We start from the raw sequence: 24,340 nt of genomic DNA, 5'->3' as shown, positions 1-24,340 counted from the left end.
ATTGGTGAAAACACTTTGGGAAATCATTTGGCAATATCCACTAAAGCTAACTATATGCATACCTATGAGCCAGCAATTCCAATCTTTGACATACTCAACAGAATCGTGTACATACATCCACTAAAGACAGCCACAAATCTGTATGTAGTAGTACTATAATATTAGTCAAACTGTGGGCATAACCCAAATATCATTCAACAGATAACTTGTAGTATTCATAAAATGAAATACTCTACCACAATTAGAATGCTCATTTTAATGTTGCCATATGCAAAATCATGGATATATCTCACAAGGATAATATTAAGCAAAAGAAAGCAGAAACAAAAAAGTATAATTTCAGGTATATAAAATATGAAAAGTTCATAAACAGGCAAATCTCTAGTGTTAGAAGTTAGTGTAGTTTACTTTTGGGGGAATAATGACTTGTAAGGTCATAAAGGAAGCTGCTGAAGTGAAGATAATGTTCTATTTCTTTCCCTTTTTTACTAATAAATTCTGCTTTTATTATTAAAAGGAGTTCTTGTAAGCATAAGTGTCTCTTCAATGGTATAAAATTTCCCCTTCTTTAAGATTAAATATAAAACATTAATTAAAATATTCAAGGCAATAAAGTTAAATTCTAATGCCTGGCTGGGTGCAGTGGCTCACACCTGGAATCCCAGCACTTTGGGAGGCTGAGGTGGGTGGATCACATGAGGCCAGGAGTTCAAGACCAGCCTGGCCAACATGGTGAAACCCCATCTCTACTAAAAATACAGTAATTAGCCGGGTGTGGTGGCACATGCCTATAATCCCAGGTACTCAGTACGCTGAGGCACGAGAATCGCTTGAACCTGGGAGGTGGAGGTTGCAGTGAGCTGAGATTGCACCACTGCACTCTAGCCTGGACGTCACAGCGAGACTCTGTCCAAAAAAAAAACAAAAAAAGAAAAAGAAAAAAATTCTGATGCCTTTCTGTAGTCAATGAAATGGACCTGAAAGAAAGAGCCATAGTGAATTTTAAAAATGTACCCAAACTTTGAAAAAATGTTGCTGTTTTCCAAAAAATAAGTTAGTTGAGATGTTTCTTCATTATAGGAGGCAGAATGTTCTTCTCTTTTAAATTTCAGTTTTTGTTTTAGATCCAGGGGGTACACGTGCAGGTTTGTTACATAGGTATATTGTGGGATGCTAAGGTTTGGGATATGAATGATCTCATCACCTAGGTAGTGAGCATAGTACCCAATAGTTTTTCAACCCTTGCCCCACCTCTCCCCCCTCCTCCAGTAGTCCCCAGGGCTTTATCTTTATGTCCATGAGTCCCCAATGTTTAGTTTCCACTTATAAGTGAGAACATGTGGTATTTGGTTTTCTGTTCCTGTGTTAATTCACTTAGGACAATGGCCTCCAGATGCATCTATGTTGCTACAAGTGACATGATTTTTTTTTTTTTTATGGCTGTGATAAAATACTTTTGAACAGATTGTCAAAGGTACTATGTATATGTTTATTAATTTGAAAAAGCATTCATTGTATTCTATTTTATGGTAAAAACGGAAAATAAAAGAATTTAATCGACAGGGTATTTGCGTGTGTGTGTGTGTGTGTGTGCACATTTGTGTGTGTGTCTAGGTCTAGCTGTATCACTTCAAATACACACTCACAGATGCAGTTTTATCTTTAATTCAGACAGGGGCTGGAACCAATCTCAGTTTCATATATGCCAGAACATGACTGATACACGGAGATTGCTATCGTTAGGTGAATAATTCCAGAAAACTCTGGCTGAGATCTTTGTAGCTCACCTCCAACATCCCTCTCCCTTTCCCTGGGCCCCTTGTCTGAGACTTTCAAAGCTGTGATCCAGGTTCTGGCCATCAGGAGGCATCACAGCTATCTCCATTTTTTTTTTTTTTTAAATGAGGACATATTGCAAAGAGTGACAAACTATGATGCCAGTTCTGTTTGAAAAATATATGTGTATTAAAGCTGGTCCATTGGCTGTGGACTCCAAATCTACATGGCATTCACTGATTTATCTCTTCCCTCCTCAGTATACGTTGTCCCGTGCACACTATAGAGAGGTCCCTCACAGAGAGTGGGGCATTTAGCCTCCATTGCCCCTGTATAGGCTTCCCAGACCTCCACCCATTCCTTTTCAGTCCTCCCTTCTCTAGGATCCTATGGACACAGTTGCCCAGACCCTGCTCCTGTGACCTCTATCCTCTCTGTCACCTTTCTTCAGCCCTGTAAGTGCTACTTGGTGTTTCATGCCCTGGAGCATATGTTTTTATAGTCTTGTTTTACATCTATCATTTTTTTCTTTCTAACATGGGAAGTGGATTTGGGTCTGCTCAGAGGCATGATGTTGAACAGCTTTTATTAGATTATGAAACATCCAAGAATGTAGAGAACATTCTGTCTCTAAAACTTTGAACTCAAGGCATATCAGAGAGAGATTTGCTTTCTTTATATGGATGTCTGTGTTCTCATTAGTAGAAACAGTGAAAAATGACTTTTCACAATGCCTTCTTAGCCCAGAGGCTCAGCCAGCCCCCACTTCTGTGTCTCAGCATTTAAAGGGCCATTGAATCCCACTTCATGCCATATACTCTCAACAGGTTTTCTCATTTGCTCCTTGGGACAGCTCTGTAAGGATGATACAGTCAGTTCTATCTCACAGATAATCAAGCTCAGGCTTTCACAGCCTAAGTCACCTTCCCAGGTAAGTGGCAGGATTGGAATGAGGTTTCATCCCTCACCCTCCCTAAACGACCCCAAGCACCCCCTTTTAGAAGATGGGCTTCCAGGGCTTGAGAAATGGTCAGATTCCATTCCCCTGCTATTGTGGCCCCACGGGTCCCCCACTCCACAACCCCTCTGGGTGATGAGGAAGACAGAGGAGGTGAAATCCTGCACTTTATGCCAAGAGACTGGGTATAGGACCGCATGAGTTGGCTGATCCCTTAAGTAGTGAGTGGGCTCAGGCAGAAGCTTAGGTGTTGGCCTTGCGACGGGTGAGCTGAAGAGAAGGAAAGTAACCTGCACTGAACTACTTTAAGCAAATACATTCTATATTTCATCTCCTTTATCCTAATGGCTGTTCAAGGTACCAATAATTATGATCATTATTCCAATCAGGGTGCTGTCTTTAAGGGAGTTTATATAAATCAGGGAGACAACTTTATTATCTCCTTATTGTCAGCTAACTCTGGAATTAATCTAAAGGCTTTTTTTTTCTCTATTTGCCCTGAAGCCCACAGAGAAATAGAAATGTTTTTCTTATCCTTTATTCACATGTTTGTTCTGTATTGATGAGTATTTAGAATGTTTCTCATTTTTTCCTTTTTAAAAAGATTTCAGCAATGCTATTTCAAATAACCACTTACCTGGCTATTTTGGACATGTGAACATTTTTTCCTCCATTACATGTGTAAACATCTATCCCTTGGGGCTTGATTTCAATAATTTAAACTTCCTTATATGTGTCTGAGCATTCTCATTTCTTTAACCATCTTTGTACCTGTTGTTACAATATTTAAATGTATTTATAACTGATAAGTGTGTTTCCATTTCCTTGATGTATTTGGTCCCTCATCCCGCCCCCATACCCAGACACACAGAGAACCACTTTTCACCTTTTCGTTTTTCAAATTTTTAAAAAATTCTTTTTCGCTTTTTTTTCTACATTTAAATTTTGTCAGATGATAGGTGATAAAAGGATATTTAGATGGTTTCATTTGCATTCCTTAATGTATTAGTGAGCTAGAATGCTTTTTCTTGTGATTACTGGCCATTTGTGTTTCTTCACCTGTGAACCATTTACATATTTTGTCAGTTTTGCTGTTTTGTTATAGGAGCTGTACATGTGTTAAACCTAAAACCCTTCACTGATGGATGCGTGCATTATTTCAACACATCTTTCTTGGGTGAATATTATTTATGAGACACTCTAGCAAAATCTATGTCCTAGATGTCTCTTTTGAGATCTTGGCTCTTATATTTATGGGAGATGTCCACCTGCAGCAAGAAAAGTATTAGTGCCCATGCAAACATGCGTGGCTTGTCAAGGATCACATGCACAGACAGTTCACACTTACTCCTAAACCCTGCATGGCCACAGAGTAAAAAGGATGTGTGGTGCATTATATGAGGAGAGCCCTGGCTCAGGATTGTGATTTCTGTGATCTCTATAATAATGGCAATATTTTTTTAAATTACATAACATTTCTGAGTTTGCCTTTTCTGATTTGTAAAATGGAAACAATCATAGCTAACAAAGACAGCTGTTCTGAAAGCAAAAGAACAAAATATTTTAAGTGTCATACACAGTGTAGGGTACCTACGGTACTCAACACATCTTAGTCCCTTTCCTATCCCATACCCATCCTTCCTTTAAAGGAGATTCCTTTGACATAATCCAAAAGGCATGGTTCCATAATGATCATATGAAAATTTTAAGGGAAATGTATAGGTTTCCATGATTAATTAACTGCTGTGTCACTACTCTGTGCTGGGTAAGGAAAAGGAAAACAATCACTGAACCAGTTTCCTGGGTTTGTAAAAGAAATCCATCAAAGCCACCACCTCATTTCGCTTTATTTCATAGACTTCCCCATCTCATTTTTTATGTTCTATGTTAATTTCTCAAGAAAAACAGGCCCGGCATTACCTCTGCGCACAACCCTGTGGGCCTGGCTCAGGCGGGAGTGCGGGGCCAGCAACATGAGCACCCTGGACAGCCCCGACCAGGCCTATGACTTCCTGCTGAAGTTCCTGCTGGTGGGCGACAGCGACGTAGGCAAGAGTGAGATCCTGGAGAGCCTGCAGGATGGCGCGGCCGAGTCCCCATACAGTCACCTGAGGGGGATCGACTACAAGACGACCACCATCCTGCTGGATGGCCAGCGGGTGAAGCTGAAGCTCTGGGATACGTCGGGGCAGGGAAGATTTTGTACCATATTCCGCTCCTACTCTCGTGGTGCACAAGGAGTGATCCTGGTCTACGACATTGCAAACCGCTGGTCTTTCGAGGGTATGGATCGATGGATTAAGAAGATCGATGAGCATGCCCCTGGTGTCCCTAAAATCCTGGTGGGGAATCGCCTACATCTGGCATTCAAGAGGCAGGTGCCCAGGGAGCAGGCCCAAGCCTACGCTGAGCGCCTGGGCGTGACCTTCTTTGAGGTCAGCCCTCTGTGCAATTTCAACATCATAGAGTCTTTCACGGAGCTGGCCAGGATCGTGCTGCTGCGGCACAGGATGAATTGTTTCGGGAGGCCGAGCAAGGTACTGAGCTTGCAAGACCTCTGCTGCCGCACCATCGTGTCCTGCACACCCGTATACCTGGTGGACAAGCTCCCGCTCCCCAATGCCTTAAGAAGCCACCTCAAGTCCTTCTCCATGGCTAAGGGCCTGAATGCCAGGATGATGCGAGGCCTCTCCTACTCCCTCACCACCAGCTCCACCCACAAAAGGAGCAGCCTCTGCAAAGTGGAGATCGTCTGCCCACCCCAGAGCCCACCCAAAAACTGCACCAGAAACAGCTGCAAAATTTCTTAAGGAAGGCACCAAAAGGAAACAAGCTGGAATCGCTCCAGGAAGAACTCTGGTTACACCTGGAAGACAGAAGTCGGAAGTCGCATTCTAGATTCAAGAAATTAGTTTTCAGTTTCTCAAGGGAATCATGCTGCTTGGGAATGGTGTGATGCCTTCTGTCAATAAAAACACATTACGCAGTTTGACTTTGAATTTCTATGTGGATGTGCATGAAGCTTTCTTTTTAGACGTGTGTTTATAAACGGGAAATTAGTACTCTGCTCAACTCTTGGTAACATGAAATTTTGAATGTTACTTATATCATAATCACACTGCAACTTTTTCCTTAAAATTACTGCCTTTGTAAGAATGGTGATATGGCAGTGATGAGTATAAATTCAAGTAAATTTGAGAATCAATGATAGTGAGATAATTTAGTCATTGATATTACAAGAGGGGGCTTTTTGTAAACCTCCTTTTAAAGTCAAAGCACCAATTTATAAAACACTGCAGATGCATATAGAGATTGTATATAACAGATCTGTCCAGTTTGTGCATGAAATGGATTTGATAAAGTTTTTGCTATGTTATTTTACTACATTTGAGGATTAATTCGTGATTTATATGTATGTTTTTCTATAAATCTACTTTTTTTGTACAAGATGTTCTACAAGATATGAAGCTAAGGGAGGAAAACGCCAAAGATATCTCTAGTTATGTTGAACATAGCCAACATGGTTTCAATGGATCAGTAAGAAAAAACCATTTCAGTAAGGAATGAAATAAGTACTTATTTGAGAAAATGTTTCTTAACAATAAAAAGGTATATATTTTTCTCTTTTGGTAAAATGAAAAGAAAAAGAAAAATATACATAATGTAACCCCGCAAGATGAGGCTTTGCAGAAAAACATTGCAATAGAACATGGCAGGGCAGGCCCATTATAAGACTTTAGGTGAGTCATTTCCCCTGTACTGGCCAGTTTTGGTTAACAAATCTCAGATCAATATAGAGGTTAATGAGATCACATCTGGGAAAGCACTTCTGAGACCTTAGATGGGAAGGAAGAAGAACTGATTTCCACGTAGTTACTTTCCAATTTACATTGTGAATATTATAATAATCTATATTGGATGAACTGAGTAAATATAAGTCCTTGCACTCTTGTAACTGAATGACCATTTACTTGTGCATTGTCATAGGGTGATTATAACATAAAGTACTGCAGAAGGGCAGTATCTCTGGCCTCAGGAAGCCTTGGGGACTCACCCTTCCTGAACGCTGGCACTTTTCTGTCTCATGAATTTCCCACAACATTCCTGGGAGGTAGAGGATATAATTTCTACACCATCCTGTAGCTGAAGAAACAGTGATGTTTGCAGGTTAAGCAGCCTGGCTGGGGAGCATCCTGCCACTAAGTGGAAAAGCAGAGACCTGCACCCTATACACCCCCAGGCAGACTGTGATGCTGAGCTGCACATCACACCATAACCAAGTAAATCTTGCTTTCCTGCTGACCCGGGTCACTAATGAAATCTGTATCTTCAGCTCTGAAGCCAGTCTGCCAGTTCTGTCTCTCTTCTGAAAGACAGAGAACCTTGTCAGACCTAAATTTCCTACTCTGTAGACAAGGGAGTGCATCTGGGCCAGTACTTTAGAAACTGGAGTCTCCAGACAGTTCTGATGTCAAGAAGAATATGCACTCTCAGAGGGACAGGGGTCATGCTGAGGGTGAATACTTGAAGGAGCAGGCGCTAAACACATGCAGATCGGGGATGCATACAGTCTTTAATAGAAATTACCAAATCAACCTGGAAAGAGGTTGTACTAAGTGACATCCCCACCACCAATATGAAACAGAGTAGACTTCCCTGCATGCCTTACTAGAATCCTGAATGGTTTCTTTTTATACTTTGATGATATGACAGGTGGAAATTCTTTCATTGTCATTATATTTAATTTGGTGTTCAGATAACTTAAAAAATTCCCTAGTATACAAAATGCTCTGATAATCATCATTGCATTATATTTTTATTGCAAACTGGTCCATTTTCATATGTAGCCTAAAAACAATGAGCAACAGGCACATTAGCCTGCAAGTTCTCCTAGAGCTACTGGTGGCATTATGGTTCCAGGGTGTGTTTGTGGCCTCTGGGGGATACTGATGGCAGTGTGTTTGTCTAGAAGATTAAGAACATCTCTCTGTGGTATTAGTTGAATTCAGTATTAGAGAAGAGCTGGAGTCTTTTTAAATGACACAAGAGCTGGACCACAACATGCTTCTGAGCAGGCTGTAATACTGTCCCTGTGATGGAAAGCAAGTCTTTCTGTGATCTCACCTGCTCAAGTCAGGGTGGATCCCTCCAGGATGTAAGGTATGGCAGTCGGCCTAAATCTGCTTCTGAACACTGAAGCTGAGTGCTCCTATCTTCCTGACATCAGTTACAGAGACTGGAGAAGCTGTATCTTCTCAGACACCAAAACCATGGGTTCAGTCACCTGTGTGAGGAGCTCGGTGCTAGAAGATAAAATACCAGTACCTGTTTGACACATCGTGCATCTATCCATTCATCTGTCCATCCATTCATCCGTCTGTCCATCCATCCATCCATCCATCCATCCATCCCCATAGTTAACAGGCATTAAGGTCAAATGACACCATCCTTCTGGTTAAGCTTTAGACTTCCCCAGAATAGAAACAAGGAAGTAAGGGGGTTGTGGTGAACTCAGTTTCTAGACCTAAGAAGAGATGGCTCCTTCTCATTAATATTTCCATCCTGAGAGAGCCTCTTATCATTGATAATTTCAAAACATAATTTAAAAACCCTGGACCCCTCTCTACAACCCTAGTTACTGTTCTCTTTACATATATTCTCCCATTGCAACCAAAGTTCTATGAAGAATTCTCAATACTCAACTCATCCCTTTATACTTCCCTCCACCTCAGTCCTCATTCCTCATCTAATGGTGCTTTGTTACCGCACCCCTCCACTGAAATGAACCCCATCAAAACCAACAGCCACGCCTTTGTCCCATTTATAGATCAAGACTGTTGAAATGAACATCTATCTGGAGACAAAGCTTCACCTGCAATGCCAAAATTCAGTTGCTTTTGTATAGACAAAGATTTTATGGCAATGCTATATTTACCTAAAAGCTAGCATTGTAAAATAGCTTCCATAGAGTCAGTCAGATAATGTGAAGGCTGTGCTACAGGAACTGTGCTATCAATTGAAGTACAACATTTCCCCAACATATCCCATAATATTGCTTCAATAAAAGGAATGTTGCAAATAGATTTACTGCATGTTAGCAATATTTTTATGATCACTTAAATTCTGTTTATTGTTTTATTTCTTTCTGAAGGAATTACTAAGTATACAATGTAATCACCTGAAATTAAAATGTTGTTTCAAAATTTGTCATGGTTAAATATATTGCCTAAAAGCATTGTCTGATTGTTTAATATGCCATAATTAGGTAATATAACGGTGGTGAAATATAATAGTAGAGAGAGGGAACTCCTGCAATCTCCTGATTAGGTCAGAATTCTACTGCACCACACAAATCATAATGCTGGAATTCCTTTTGGAATGTTTCCATTTGGTAAACTATCCCAACTATATGATAAGTGTACATAATTCCATACTGATATAAATAAGTGTTTCAATTGAAAAAGAAATGGATCAGAGAAGACAAATTGTCTCAATCAAATAATTCTAAATAATATATATATGGCTACCCCACAGTTCATGAGGTGAAGTTTAATTCTGTCCTCTACCTCCTAAGAACAGGGCTTAGTGACTTACTTCTACAGAAAAGAGTATAGGAATGTGAAATAGTTACCACACACTGGAGAAATTTGGCAAACAGTACCTTAACCAAGTGATGAAGGTTAACATCACCATTGATATCATATGGGTAGCATGTAAACCCATATATGGTGTGATAAAAAGGGCAATTCATCTCTGTGGTATTCCTTCTGAAAACCCACAACCTCAGTCTAATAATGAGAAAAACAAGTTAAGCCTGTACTTATGAAATCAGGCTTATGAAAATACTCTGGCCATACCTCAAATGGTTAACAGGGAATTACCATATGACACAGCAATTCCACCCCTAGGTACATAGCCAAAAGAAATATGTCTACATAAAAACTCGTACCTGAATGTATACAGGATCATCATTCAAAATAGCTAAAGAGTGGAAAGAACCCAAATGCTCATCAATTGATACATGGATAAAATGGGGTATATTCAGCAATAAATATGGATGAGGTATTGATATACGCTGCAACACAGATTCTGAAAACATTATGTAAAGTGAAAGAAGCCAGATGCAAAAGACCCAATATTTTTTTATTTCATTTATGTAAAATGTCAAAAACAGGCAAATCCACGGAGAAACAAAGCATATCTGTGATTGCCTAGGGTTGGGGGTGGGCACAGGGTTAACTGCATTCAAGCAGGATGGGTAATCTTAGGATGATGAAAACATCTGAAACTCAACTATGAAGTCCCAGCTACAGCAATCAGACAAGAGAAAGAAACAAAGGGCATCCAAATTGGAAAAGAAGTCAAATTATCCTTGTTTGCAGATGACATGATCTTATATTTGGAAAAACCTAGACTCCATCAAAAAACGATTAGAACTCATAAACAAATTCAGTATAGTTGCAGGATACAAAATCAACATACAAAAATCAGTAGCGTTTCTATAGGCCAGTCAACAGTGAACAATCTAAAAAATAAATTTAAAAGTAATCCCATTTACAATAGCCATAAATAAAATTAAATACACAGGAATTAACCAAAGAAGTGAAAGACCTCTGTAATGAAAACTATAAAACACTGATGACAGAAATTAAAGATGACACCAAAAAATGGAAAAGAATTTCATGTTCATTGATTGGAAGAATCAATATTGTTAAAATGTCCATTCTACTCAAAGCAATCTACAGATTCAATACAATCCCTATCAAAATACCAATGACATTCTCCACAGAAACAGAAAAAAAAATCCTAAAATTCATATAAAATCACAAAAGACCCAGAATACCCAAAGCTATCTTCAGCAAAACGAACAAAACTGGAGGAATCACAATACCTGACTTCAAATTATGCTACAGAGCTATATCACCAAAACAGCATGGTACTGGCATAAAAACAGACACACAGACCAGTAGAATAGAATAAAGAACCCAGAAACAAATCCACACACCTACAGTGAACCCATTTTCAACAAAGAACCTACACTGAGGAAAAGACAGTCTCTTCAATAAGTGGTGCTGGGAAATCTGGAAATCCATATGCAGAAGAATGAAAATAGACCTTCTACTTCTTGCCATATACAAAAATTAATATTGGTTAAAGGCATAAATCTAAGACCTCAAACTATGTAACTACAAGACTTTGGGGAAACTCTCCAGGACATTGGTCTGGGCAAGGATTTCTAGAGTAATACCCCAATACAGGCAACCAAAGCAAAAATGGACAAATGGGATCACATCAAGTTAAAAAGCTTTTGCACAGCAAAGGAAACAATCAACAAAGTGAAGAGACAACCCACAGAATGGGAGAAAATATTTGCAGACTACCCATTTGACAAGGGATTAATAACCAGAATGTATAAGGAGCTCAAATAACTCTATAGCAAAAAATAACTAAACTGATTAAAAGGTGGGAAAAAGATTTGAATAGACATTTGTCAAAAGAAGACATACAAATGGCAAACAGGCATATGAAAAGGTGCTCAACTTCATTGATCATCAGAGAAATGCCAATCCAAACTACAACAAAATATCATCTCACCCCAGTTAAAATCACTTATATGCAAAAGACAGGCAATAACAAATGCTGGCAAGGATGTGGAGAAAAGGGAACCCTTGTACACTGTTGGTAGGAATGTAAGTTAGTAAAACCACTATGTAGAACAGTTTGAAAGTTCCTCAAAAAAACTAAAAATTGAACTTCCATATGACCCGCAATCCACTGCTGGGTATATACCCAAAAGAAAGGAAATCAGTATATTGAAGACACATCTGCACTCTCATGTTTGTTGCCGCGCTATTCACTTTAGCTAACATTTGGAAGCAACCTAAGTGTCCATCAAGAGGTGAATGGATAAAGAAAATGTGGTACATATACACAATGGAGTACTAGTCAGCCATCAAGAAGAAAGTGATTCAGTCATTTGCAAAAATATGGATGGGACTGGAAGCCATTATGTTAAGTAAAATAAGCCAGGCACAGAAAGACAAACATTGCATGTTCTCACTTATTTCTGGGAGATAAAAATGAACGCAATTGAACTCATGGAGATAGAGAATAGAAGGATGGTTACTAGAGGCTGGGAAGGGTGGTGGCAGGCTGGCGGGGAGGTGGGTATGGTTAATGAGTACAAAAAAATTGGAAAGAATGAGTAAGACCTAGTACTTGGTAGCACAACAGGGGGACAATAGTCAATAATAATTTAAGTGTGCATTTCAAAATAACTAAAAAAGTATAATTGCATTGTTTGTAACACAAAGGATAAATGCTTGAGGGGATGGATACCTAATTTTTAATGATGTGGTTATTACACATTCCCTACCTGTACCAAAATATCTCATGTATCCTCCAAAATATATATGCCTATTATGTACCCACAAAAATCAAAAATAAAAGATTTTTAAACCCTCAATTATGAAGATCATTGCACAACTCTATATACATTTACTAAAAATCACAAAATTCTATCTTCAAATACATGCATTTTATTGTCCATAAACTATACTACAAGAAAGCTGTTTAAAAATATGATATTGCCCTGGTCTTCTGTTGTACCACAGTAGTGACCAAACTTTTTCATACAAAGGCCATGATGCACATGTTTTATATAAACATGAATGCATGTAAAACGGTAGCTGTATCCCAGCCCTGGTGACTGCTTGTCATATGTTCCTCCAAGGATTTTCCCCTCCTAACACCATCCCACATGTTACTTCAGGTTTTACTTGCGTGTAAAATTTGATTTTCATCTGATCACTTCCACATGTTCCAACTGTGGCAGTGCCTTGAGAGTGGATCCACAACAAAGTGTAGGGCATTTACTGTCTAACAGGATGTCATTACTATTACTTTCTTCACTCCCCTGTGTGTTTTCTTGCATGACTTCACTTAGGGAGTCTAAATAGCACTACCTTTATGGGTGTCAGTGTGGCAATATTTATCAAAAACCTACATATGTACACACTGTTTGCACCAACAATTAACCATGTACAAGTTTATCTTCAGAATGTAGGGAAGGATGTGGATAAGGATATGGTAAAAATAACTGCCATTCTGACAATTCCCTTCCTTTACTTCTGGGCCCTGTGAAGCCTGAAAGAACCAGTCCTTCAAGATGAATCCTGGGTGTTTAACCGGGCCTAAATTCAAATTAGAGCCAAGTGGCCATTTGCTGACTAAAGGTCACACATTACTTCGAGTTTCCAGAAAACCTGCAAGTCTGCTTAACTTTGGGACTTTCATAGCTGCCTGTTCCTTTTTATGGTGCTTAAACCAACCAATAAGCTTTCACCTATGTCAACCAATCGGAACTAAGCAAGTTGGAATCCTTCATTTGCATAAGTTGATCTGAGTGGGACCCTGGGTGGGAATTTTCTTCATAAAAGACAAACCTGGCCGGGCACGGTGGCTCAAGCCTGTAATCCCAGCACTTTGGGAGGCCAAGGCGGGCGGATCACGAGGTCAGGAGCTCGAGACCATCCTGGCTAACACGGTGAAACCCCGTCTCTACTAAAAATACAAAAAAAATTAGCCAGGCGTTGTGGAGGGCGCCTGTAGTCCCAGCTACTTGGGAGGCTGAGGCAGGAGAATGGCGTGAACCCGGGAGGCAGAGCTTGCAGTGAGCGGAGATCGAGCCACTGCACTCTAGCCTGGGTGAAAGAGTGAGACTCCGTCTCAGAAAAAAAAAAAAAAAAAAAAAGACAAACCTTCCCTTTGTTCTCTGGAACACACCTTCATTTTATACTGAAGGCTACATCTCCCCGATTTGCAAACTATTCACTGGAATAAAGTCTCTTTCCTCTAAATTCCTTTTCAGAGAACTTTTGTTCTCAACCTGAATTTAGGAAGGGAGACCAAATGAGATGCAAAGCCATGAAGGAAAAGAAGGAAGCAGAGGAAAATGTGGTTGTCAGCACACACACAATCACGCCAGCACATACACAATCGCGCGCACACACATTTATACATGGACCAGGTTCTTTTTATCACAATACTAGTATTCTTCTATGACAGTTTGGTGGGTTCCAAGAGGACACATTTGGCTCACCAGTCCAAACAGCCACAGGGACTGTGCCTGGAACTGTGCCCTTCAGCGGAGCACAGACTTTGAAAAGATGCCATCGACACAGTGTTGACAATAGGGAGTATCAGAACACTCTGAATAACATGGAGTTCTGAAAATTATGTTACATCCACAGGATGAAATTCTAGGTAGGCAATAAAATGAGTTATAATGAAGACAATGATGAGAGGTAATTTTCTGCCTATCAGATTAGCTACCATGCCCACTATTTCAATGTATGTAGAAACAGGCACTTTCATACTGTGATGTTAGTGTTACTGAGCAATGGGCTTGCTCACCAACGCACACAGAAGCCAATACTACGGCACTAGCACTTGAGGAAAGAAAAAACTTTATTGCAACACTCAAATCTGTTTCCTCGAGCTGGGGTCTGGAGGCAGAGAGTAACTATGAGGGACATAGGGAAATGCAACGACACATGATCTGATTGGATCATGCAAAGAAGTGGTGCCGAGTCCTTGGCTTTTAAGTTTATACTGGGAAAAAACCAGGGAACCTCTCATTTCTCATTTTGGTCCTCATTTCTCAATCTGAATACTTAGGTTCCACATGTGGTTGACATTTTCTGTTCTGGCCAGCTCCAGGTTCACCAATCAGGCATACGTGGTTCATTTGGGCATGCTCAGGTTATATGACTTGCAACCTGGGTATCCACTGCATCTAAAAAACAACTCATCACTTTGTTACAAAGTCAAAGCATATTGAACAGTTCTGTGGTTACATTAGGAATGTAAATTAGTAGTAGTATTTTGAACCATTATGTTAAAATAAAATGTTCTAATTTCCAGGGTTTTGAAAGGACTCTTCAGGAGCTTATAAAGAAATGCTTTAAAAGATATTTGCATATATAAAGGCTGGTGTTAAGTATACTATTGTCTGTAATAGAAACTATATTAAAAGGAATTAAATTTTCACCACTAGAGTACTGGGAAAATAAAGTTTAGGGCATCATATGATGAAACACCAACTCCATACAAAAAATTGAAATTGAATTTGAAAGATGGTTATAATAAGGGCAAACACAGGTTACAAAAGTCCTAAGTAGTACGGCCGAGTGCAGTGGCTTACGTCTGTAATCCCAGCACTTTGGAAGACAGAAGTGGGCGGTTCCCTTGAGCTCAGGAGTTCGAGACCAGCTTGGGTAACATGGTGAAATACCATCTCTACAAAAAATACAAAAATTAGTCAGGGGTGGTGGCTCACACCTATAGTCCCAGCTACTTGGGAGCCTGTGGCTGGAGGATTGCTTGAGCCTGGGAGGCAGAGGTTGCAGTGAGCTGCGATTGCACCACTGCACTCCAGCCTGGGTGACAAGAGAAAAACCCCACAAAAGTCATAAGTAGTTATGTATCTATTTTTGCTTGTATAGGTCTATTGCTATATATCTATAGGTCTGAAAGCATAAAAATGAAAATGATTTTTTAAATTCCTCTCAAATATAGCTTTCTCTTTAGCATAGTAAGAGGCTGGACTTTCTGTTTGGCCATCAGTGTCCCTGAACACTGGATATACCTCCTTTTCCACCCAGACTTACGGGAAGCTCTGTGGGGTGGGCTTGGGCCACAGCCCCTTCCTCCCACTTTCCTGCTCCCGGATGTTCAAGCTGCAGTTTAGGCTTCTGTCACGAGGGGGCACTAACGTAGCACCATTATCAGACTGCAAAGCAATATATACAATGAGCAAAAAGAAATACGATACCTCCCTTAAAACACAGCTTGTGAAACTATGTTCAGAATTATTCTGTCTGAAAAAACTGACAGTTGCAAAACAAGACTAAATAAATATACTCTGGGGCATCCATACGATGAAACACCAGGTAGCTCTAGCACACATTGGGAGCCACCGGCCGGCATAGGACAGCACAGGGGCAGGCGTAAGGTGACTGAGAAATGATGAGGGAGGTGGAACTGAGTCTGGGTGGCTGTGTCCACAGTGTCCCAGAGAGGGTATGACTAAGAGTGGGTGGGAGAGGGTCTGGGAAGCCCGTACAGGAGTCGGGTAATGGAGGGCGAACTGCCTGCTCTCTGGGAGGGAGGGACCCCTCTATAGTGTGGAAACCTCAACCTACCCTGAGGAAGGAAAAGATAAATCAGTGAATGCGATATAGATTCTTGGGTCACCATAATGCAACTGCTTTAAAATATATATTATATATACACAATATATAATAAATATAAATAAAATAAAAATTCATAAATATATTTTGTATAAATCCATATATATATTTTATATAAATAAATTAAATAAATAAAAATATATGAATTTTTGCACACAGAATTATGATCATGGTAAACAAACCATTTTAAGTCCTTCGTTACTCTTTACAAAATGTACTCCTTTTTATTAAAAAAAAGATGGATGCCATCTGGTGGCCAGAAACAGGACTGCATCTCTGTCAGACAAGGGCCTCGGTAAGAGGGAAAGAGGGATGATGGAGTTTGGGAACTTGGCTCCAAGAAGCTGGAGTTTTCCGGAATTATTCAGCTCATGGTAGCTGTCTCTCTGTATCCACTATTTTCTGGGATATCTAAAACTGATACTGGTTCCATCCCCTGTCTGAATTGAAGGTAAATCTGCACCTATGTTTATTTGGGTGATAGAGCAAAAGACACACACACACACACACACACACACATACACACACAGACATTATCAATTCCATTTTTATCTACTTTGTCTCAAACAACGAATGTACTTTCAAATTAATGAAATACATTACAATTACTTTTGCCAATCTATTCAAAAGTATTTATTGAAATGCTTTTTTCCCTAAATACAAAATTTCAAACAATATATAAAAGTATATTTATAAATTGAAATGACTCTGCATCTACCCTCTGACCCAAAGGGTCTGTTGTCAACAGAATGGTGCATACTCTCCAGATGTGTCCCTGTAGGTGAGGTACACACAAACATGTTCACTCACACACAATCTGTTCCAAAAGTGAATCACAGTACTAATTTTTTTTGCAACTTGTTTCTTCCACATAATATTCTTTTGAAGATTTATATTTGCATCTTATTAGTACTTTCAGTTTTGACAAATTTTAACATGTTTATTGTTCATGTATATTTTAATGAGAATGTTCTGTTGAAAATAGTTGCCAGTCATTTTGTTACAGAATGTGGTTCACAAATCATAGATACTAACCCAGTATCTGAGGTGTAGTTTGCAAATGTTTTCTCCCTTATGTTAAAAAATGCTTAGCCTTATTTTTATTGAGAAAGTGTTTTAAATGTCAATAATGTGACAAAAAATATACAGGTCATAATTTAAAAAGAAAAACTGTTGAACAACACCATGAGGAGAAGACGCTATCAGCCTGCAGGGAGATTACAATATTCAGAGCCCTGGAGATATCAAGAGAAAATGATACAACTTTGGAGTATTCCAGAGTTAGCTAATGATCACAGGACAACTAGGTTGTTTCCCTGACTTACATAAACTCCCCTAAAGACAGCACACTGATCTGAATAATGGTCAGAATGATGAGTATTTTAAATGGTTGTTAGGATTAAAGGAGATGAGCTGTAAATTGCATTTGCTTACAGTAGTTCAGTGCATGTTACTTTCCTTCTCTCCAGCTTACCTGTCCGAAGGCCAATACCTGAGCTTCTGCCTGAGCCCACTCACCACTTCAAGGATTAGCCAACTCATGTGGCCCTACACACAGATCTCATGGCACAAAGTGCAGGATTTCACCTCTTCTGTCTTCCTTATCACCCAGAGGAGTTGTGGAGTGAGGACCTGTGGGGCCACAATATCAGGGGGGAATCTGACCATTTCTCAAGCCCTGGAAGTCTGTCTTCTAAAATGGAAGTTGCTCAGGGTTCTCTAGGGAGGGTGAGGGATGGAATCTCATTCCAACCTTGCCACTTACCTGGAGAGGTGACCTAGACTCTGTGAGCCTGAACTTAGTCATCTGTGAAATGGGACTGACCATACCATCTTTACAGAGCTGTCCTGAGGGGTAAATGAGAAAACCTCTTGAGAATATATAGCATGGAGTGGGACTTCAATGGCCCTTTAAATGCTGAGACATAGAAGTGGGGGCTGGCTGAGCCTCAGGGCTAAGGCAGGCATTGTGAAAAGTTATTTTTCATTGTTTCTCTCCTAATGAGAACACAGACATCCATATAAGGAAAGCAAATCTCTCTGATATGATTCGAATTCAAAGTTTTAGAAACAGAATGTTCTCTACATTCTTGGGTGTTTCATAAAATCTGGTCAACATCATGCCTCTGAGCAGAACCCAATCCAGTTCCCAATGCTGGGAAGACAGGTGTGTCTTTGAACTTACCTGATGAGCTCTGTGATAGGTCTGGCCAGGAATGCAAGGTTTGGTGTTTGCCTAGTGGCTGCTCCTGGCTTACTTGGTATTTTAGTATATTTATAGAAAAATTCTGTACTCATCCTACAGTCAGCTGTGCAGGAGTCCTCAGATCATGCATGATCCAGCCACATCACACCAGGATTTCAGCCACCTGCTGCCTCCCTTGAAGGACAAAAATCCAAGAGTTACTAGCATTTCTTTCATACAATGTCCATTCTTTCATTTACTAACAAGTAAATATATATTGAGCTCAAAACCCCTATTAGTTCATTGGAAGGGTCTCGTGTTCTCCAAAGTGGAAATAAGAATGTAAGAAGGGAAATAAATATATGGACAACTTCGAGGGATAAACCTGAGATAAGACAGCTTCTTCACATTAATTTGAAAACTTGCTGAAGTTTCATGGAATTGAAGATTTTTTAAAGTCTCTCATTAAACCCTTCATTCCTATCCAGTCACAGAATCTTTCTCTCTATAAATGTATCTGTCTGTATCTCTAGGTCTCTGTCTTCCCTTTCAAATTCAAAGTACTGAAAGAATTTTCTGCATTCTCTGTTAACATTCTTCACTTCCCATGGTCCTTATCCCATCGCACTGTGATGTCTGTTTCCAGGATTGCAACAAACATGATCTCACCAAGGTTAAAATTCACCTTTTGGTCACTAGGTTCAGTTGTTTTTTGTTTTTTTTTTTTGGGTTTGTTTTTTTTTTTTTGTGTGTGTGTGTGTGTGTGTGTGTAAATATATTATCATAATTAGTATTCCTTTTTAAAAGTAATCTCCTAAAACATGCATGCTTGTACAGACTACTTCTTCCACCTATCAACAGAGCTTTCACAGTTTCCCAGGCTCTGGAGCATGATGTACTGGACACAAATATAAGCTGTCTCACTCCCTAACTGTACAGTCTCAGACAGAGTCCATATTCTCTGTCATCAGTTTTTCATCTATAAAACAGAGATTAGCCACAGTTTCTACCTTGTAAGGGTGCTGTGAAAATTTGATGACTCAATACATAAATGCATATGGTATATAAGAAATGCAGTCATTTCTCTTTATATATTTTATTGGCATTAGTATCACTGTAGTCATAAAAATAGGATATAAAGTTTATTCACAAGGAATGCCGTTTGTGGTTTGTTAGTGAGTGTATAAATTTTCTAGGACTGCCATATCAAATTACATAAATTTATTATTTCAGAGTTCAAAAGTACAAAACCAAGGTCTAGACAGGGCCAACTCTTTCTGAAGACTCAGGGGAGAATCCTTCCTTTCCTCTTCCATCTTTTGGTGGTTCCTGCTTTATAGTTCCAATCTCTTCCTCCATCTTTACATGGCCTTTCTCCCTGTCTGTGTCAAATATGCCTCTCCTTTCTTTTATAATGATGCTGGCAATTGGATGATCATATCTTTAGGTCTTTAGCTTGATTAGATTTGCAAAGATTCTATTTCCAAATAAGGTATAGTAGGTGTTAGAATTAGGACATATTTTTGAGGAGACACAATTCAACCCATTACAGTGAGGCAAGCAAGTTACAAAACTAAATGTAAGATGAAGTATCTTTTGTATGTAAATATATAAATGCACCCATACTTACATATGTACATATATATTTACCTGCAAAAGAAAACTTCTGGAAGAATATAATGTAGGTGAAATCACTACAAGGGCTTATCTTGGGGTGGCAGGATTTGGGGTATTATTTTTTTTCTTTTTTTTTCTTTTTTGAGATGGAGTTTCGCTCTTGTCACCCAGGCTGAAGTGCAGTGGCGCGATCTCGGCTCCCTGCAACGTCACCCTCCCGGGTTCAAGCGATTCTCCTGCCTCAGCCTCCTCAGTAGCTGGGATTATAGGTGCCTGCCACCATACCCAGCTAATTGTTTTGTATTTTTAGTAGAGACGGGGTTTTACCATGTTGGTCAGGCTGGTCTCGAACTCCTGATCTTAGGTGATCTGCCGTCGTTGGTCTCCCAAAGTGCTGGGATTACAGGCGTGAGCCACCATGCCCAGCTATTTTTTCTTTTCTATATCTTCTATTTTTACCTATAATAAGCACTATTCCTCTTGCAATTACACAAATATTAAAATGTCTGGAAAACATAACCATTCTGTGTTCCCAACCACAAGAAAACTATTTACTTCAGAACAGGAGTATCCCTAAGGCAGGAAGGGAGACAAGGTATTTCCACAGTATTACTGAACATATTTTTTCCAAATTCAACACTACACAGAATACTATCAATATTTAATTGTTGGCTGGGCACGGTGGCTCACGCCTGTAATCCCAGCACTTTGGGAGGCAGAAGTGGGTGGATTACCTGAGGTCAGGAGCTCGAGACCAGCCTGACCAACATGGTGAAACCCCGTGTCCACTAAAAATACAAAATTAGCTAGGCGTGGTGGTGCATGCCTGTAATCCCAGCTACTTGGCAGGCTGAGGCAGGAGAATTGCTTGAATCTAGGAGGCGGAGGTTGCAGTGAGCCAAGATTGCGCCATTGCACTCCAGCCTGGGCAATAAGAGTAAAACTTGGTCTATTAATTAATTAATTAATTAAAGGTCTGCCTACTTAACTGAGAAAAAACAGGAAACCTTAATTTGTTTAGTTGTGCTGCTATGCCCTGATCTTATTGGATGAAAGGCAGCTGCTCATACTGGTTAGATATAGGGGCTTGAGAGCCACACAGCCAATGTTCAAATCTAAGTCTCGACACTTGCTAGCCCTGCCTTCACTGTGCCTCAGTTCCCTTATGTTTAAAGGCAGGCAACAATAGCTCCTCCTTACAGATGATGCTGAGGATTAAATAACTATAGGTTTAGCTCTTACAACAGTGTCAGGAACTGAGGATGTCAATAATAAATATTAACCTTTTAAAAAATCAGTGTTAACGTATTGCCATTTATATTATTATGTGAATTTTTATTGACTGGCATAGATTGCCATTCATATTACGATGTCTGTTAAAAAAAAAGCCATTTGCACAGCTGTAAGTAGGATATCATCTCACGGCATTCCTAAATATGCATCGTTATATTTGCATAATAGAATTTATGAAAAAAATATATAGTCACGCACCACATAACAACATTTCAAATGATGAAGGACCACATATTCAACAGCAGTCCAAGATTACAATGGAGCTGAAAAATTCTTGTTGCATGTAAATTCTTGTTGTAACTGTCGTAGTTCAATGCATTCCTCACGTGTTTGTGGTGATGCCCATGTACACAAACCTACTGTGCTGCCAGTTCTATAAAAGTATAGCACATACAATTGTGTACAATACATAATACTTGATAATGATAATAAATGACTATGTTGCTGGTTTATGTGTTTATTATACTACATATTTTATCATTATGTTAGAGCATACTCTTCTACATATTAAAAAAGTTAACTGTAAAACCGCCTAGGCAGGTCCTTCAGGAGGTATTCAAGAAGAAGGCATTGCTATCATAGGAGATGACAGCCCCATGCATGTTACTTTGCTCCCAAAGACCTTCTGGTGAGACAAGATGTGGAGATGGAAGATAGTGATATTGATTATCCTGACCCTGTGTAGGCCTAGGTTCATGTGTGTGTTTGTGTCTTAGTTTCTAACAAAAAAAGTTTTAAAAAATTAATAGCAAAAAGCATATAGAATAAAGATATAAAGAAAGCAAATGGCCAGGCATGGTCGCTCATGCCTGTAATCCCAGAACAGGCCGAGGTGGGAGGATCCATTGAGCCCAGGAATTTGAGACCAGCTTGGGCAATATAATGAGCCCTGGTCTCTACATACATACATACATACATACATACATACATACATACATAAGTACACAAACAAACAAACAAACTAGCTGAGTGTGGTGGTGCATGCCTGTATTTCCAGATACTGAGGAGGCTGAGGCAGGAGGATCGCTTGAGCCTGGGGGGTAGAGCCTGTTGTGAGCCAAGATCAGGCCACTGCACTCCAGTCTGGGCGACAGAGCAAGAAAGTGTCTCAACAAAAAAAAGGAGGCCGGGCGCCGTGGCTCAGGCCTGTAATCCCAGCACTTTGGGAGGCCGAGGCGGGCGGATCACGAAGTCAGGAGATTGAGACTATCCTGGCTAACACGGTGAAACCCCGTCTCTACTAAAAATACAAAAAAAAAAAAAAAAAAAAAAATTAGCTGGGCGTAGTGGCGGGTGCCTGTAGTCCCAGCTACTCGGGAGGCTGAGGCAGGAGAATTGCTTGAATCTGGGAGACGGCGGTTGCAGTGAGCCAAGATCACACCACTGCACTCCAGCCTGGGCAACAGAGCTGGACTCCGTCTCAAAAAAAAAAAAAAAAAAAAAAAGGAAAGAAAATATTTTTTATAGCTCTACAATGTGTTTGTGTTTTAAGCAAAGTGTTATTACCAAAGAGCAAAAAGTTAAAAAAAAATTAAAAAATTATAAAGTAAAAAGGTTACTGTAAACGTAGTATTGAATTTATTATTAAATTTAGCGTAGCCTAAGTATACAGTGTTTATAGAGTCTATGGGAGTGTACAGTAACATCCTAGACTTTCACTTTCATTCACTACTCACTCACTCACCCAGAGCAACTTCCAGTCCTGCAAGCCTCATTCACGGTAAGTGCCCTATATAGGTGTGCCATTTTGTATCTTTCTTTTCTTTTCTTTTCTATTTCTATTTATTTATTTTTTTTGGAGACAGGGTCTCACTGTGTCCCCCAGGCTGGAGTGTGGTGACATGATCTGGGCTTACTGCAACCTCCGCCTCCCAAGCTCAAATGACTCTCGTGCCTCAGCCTCCCAAATAGCCAGGATTACAGGCGCCTGCCACCATGCCCAGCTAGTTTTTGTACTTTTAGTGAAGACAGTGTTTCCCCGTGTTGGCCAGGCTGGTCTCGAACTCCTGGCCTCATGTGATCCGCCTGCCTCGGGCTCCCAAAGTGCTGGGACTACAGGTGTCAGCCACTGCACCTGGCCCCATTTTATACCATAATTTTACTGATCATTATTGCTTAGATATGTTTAGATACACAAATACTGACCATTCAGTACAGTAACATGCTGTACAGGTTTGTAGCCTAGGAGCAACAGGCTGTACCATCTAGCCTAAGTATGTAGAAGGCTAGGTTTGTGTAACTGCACTCTATGATATTAGCACATTGAAACCATTTAACGACACATTTCTCAAAATGTATCCCCATCATTAAGTGACACATGACTATATATATATTCAACTGTTAATAGTGCTTCTACATAAGTAGTAGACTTTTATTAGTTTTCAATATTTTTTTTTTTTTGCTTTCCTCACTTTTCCATTTTTATCTACAACAAAAGTGTCTTGGTTTTGGAAGTTAAAATGATAATCAGAAAAAATAAATATAACCAGCCCTACCCCATAAGATGGTTCAGCTTTGGAACAGGAAATACCTCTAAGCCAAGGGAATTAAGTAGTAGGGTGGTCCCAGAACTAATGTATGAATCTACCCACATGATAGCCCCAGTTGGGCAGCTTCAGAAAAATTACAGACACCTAGGAGAAGGGAAAACATGTCTCTCAAATGAAGCTTACATTTAGCAGTCAGATGACATCTCCACTGCCCAGGATTTCAGTGAAGGTCACAAGATGAAAGTAGTTTCACAGCATGCTTCTCTCTGCACTCTCCCAAAGAAAGCCCCTTGAATTGATAGTACGCTCCTCTGTTTACCCACCTAGTTAGCCAAGCAGTGACTGCCACAGGGGTGGGAAAGAGGGAGGGACTGCATGAAACCATCCAGGGTTCAGCACCACAGCTCCAGAGAGGAAGGATCCTAACACAGCTGGGTTTGGAGTAAAAGTTGAGTCACAGTCTCACTCAGCAAAGAACTGCAGGAACAATCAGCACATGTGAATTAAAACTTTTGAAATACCTTCCCTGTGCAATTAAAAATAGTAGAAGAAAAGGAAGGAAAATATACACAGGTCCAACAATTGTAAAACAAAATCAGATCAAGTTCTAAATAAGATTCATCTCCAAGCCAATAAGGGATTTGGGTGGTAGACTGTACTATCTTTTACCAGCATAGCCAAGATTAGGTTCTGGATTAGGCCTTGAAGGGTTACAGTGAGCATGAAAGACAGATAATTTGGCCCAGACAAATGGGAAGTTGTTTCAATA

General features: G+C 39.8%; 1 protein-coding gene and 1 long non-coding RNA gene across 2 annotated transcripts in view; one reads left to right on the top strand and one right to left on the bottom strand.

Annotated features, from left to right (window-relative positions):
- The window catches only part of LOC696900 (ras-related protein Rab-40A-like), a 133,391-nt gene extending 127,662 nt beyond the window's left edge, over nt 1-5,729 (top strand). Inside the window, exon 22 of the mRNA XM_077989265.1 lies at nt 4,635-5,729. Coding sequence (XP_077845391.1) covers nt 4,708-5,544 — 837 coding nt within the window. The 5' untranslated portion in view covers nt 4,635-4,707 and the 3' untranslated portion in view covers nt 5,545-5,729. The remainder of the gene's footprint in view (nt 1-4,634) is intronic.
- The window catches only part of LOC106995279 (uncharacterized), a 112,697-nt gene continuing 92,920 nt past the window's right edge, over nt 4,564-24,340 (bottom strand). Inside the window, exons 14-21 of the long non-coding RNA XR_013413038.1 lie at nt 23,895-24,048; nt 18,173-18,367; nt 17,753-17,835; nt 17,462-17,619; nt 15,406-15,527; nt 14,940-15,034; nt 7,859-8,037; nt 4,564-5,600 (exon numbers count right to left, since the gene is read on the bottom strand). This is a non-coding gene — a long non-coding RNA (uncharacterized LOC106995279). The remainder of the gene's footprint in view (nt 5,601-7,858; nt 8,038-14,939; nt 15,035-15,405; nt 15,528-17,461; nt 17,620-17,752; nt 17,836-18,172; nt 18,368-23,894; nt 24,049-24,340) is intronic.

This window comes from Macaca mulatta, chromosome X (assembly GCF_049350105.2).
Source record: "Macaca mulatta isolate MMU2019108-1 chromosome X, T2T-MMU8v2.0, whole genome shotgun sequence".
Taxonomy (NCBI): domain Eukaryota; kingdom Metazoa; phylum Chordata; class Mammalia; order Primates; family Cercopithecidae; genus Macaca; species Macaca mulatta.
Note: the sequence above shows the minus strand (reverse complement) of the source record. Positions and strands in the feature narration are given on the sequence as shown.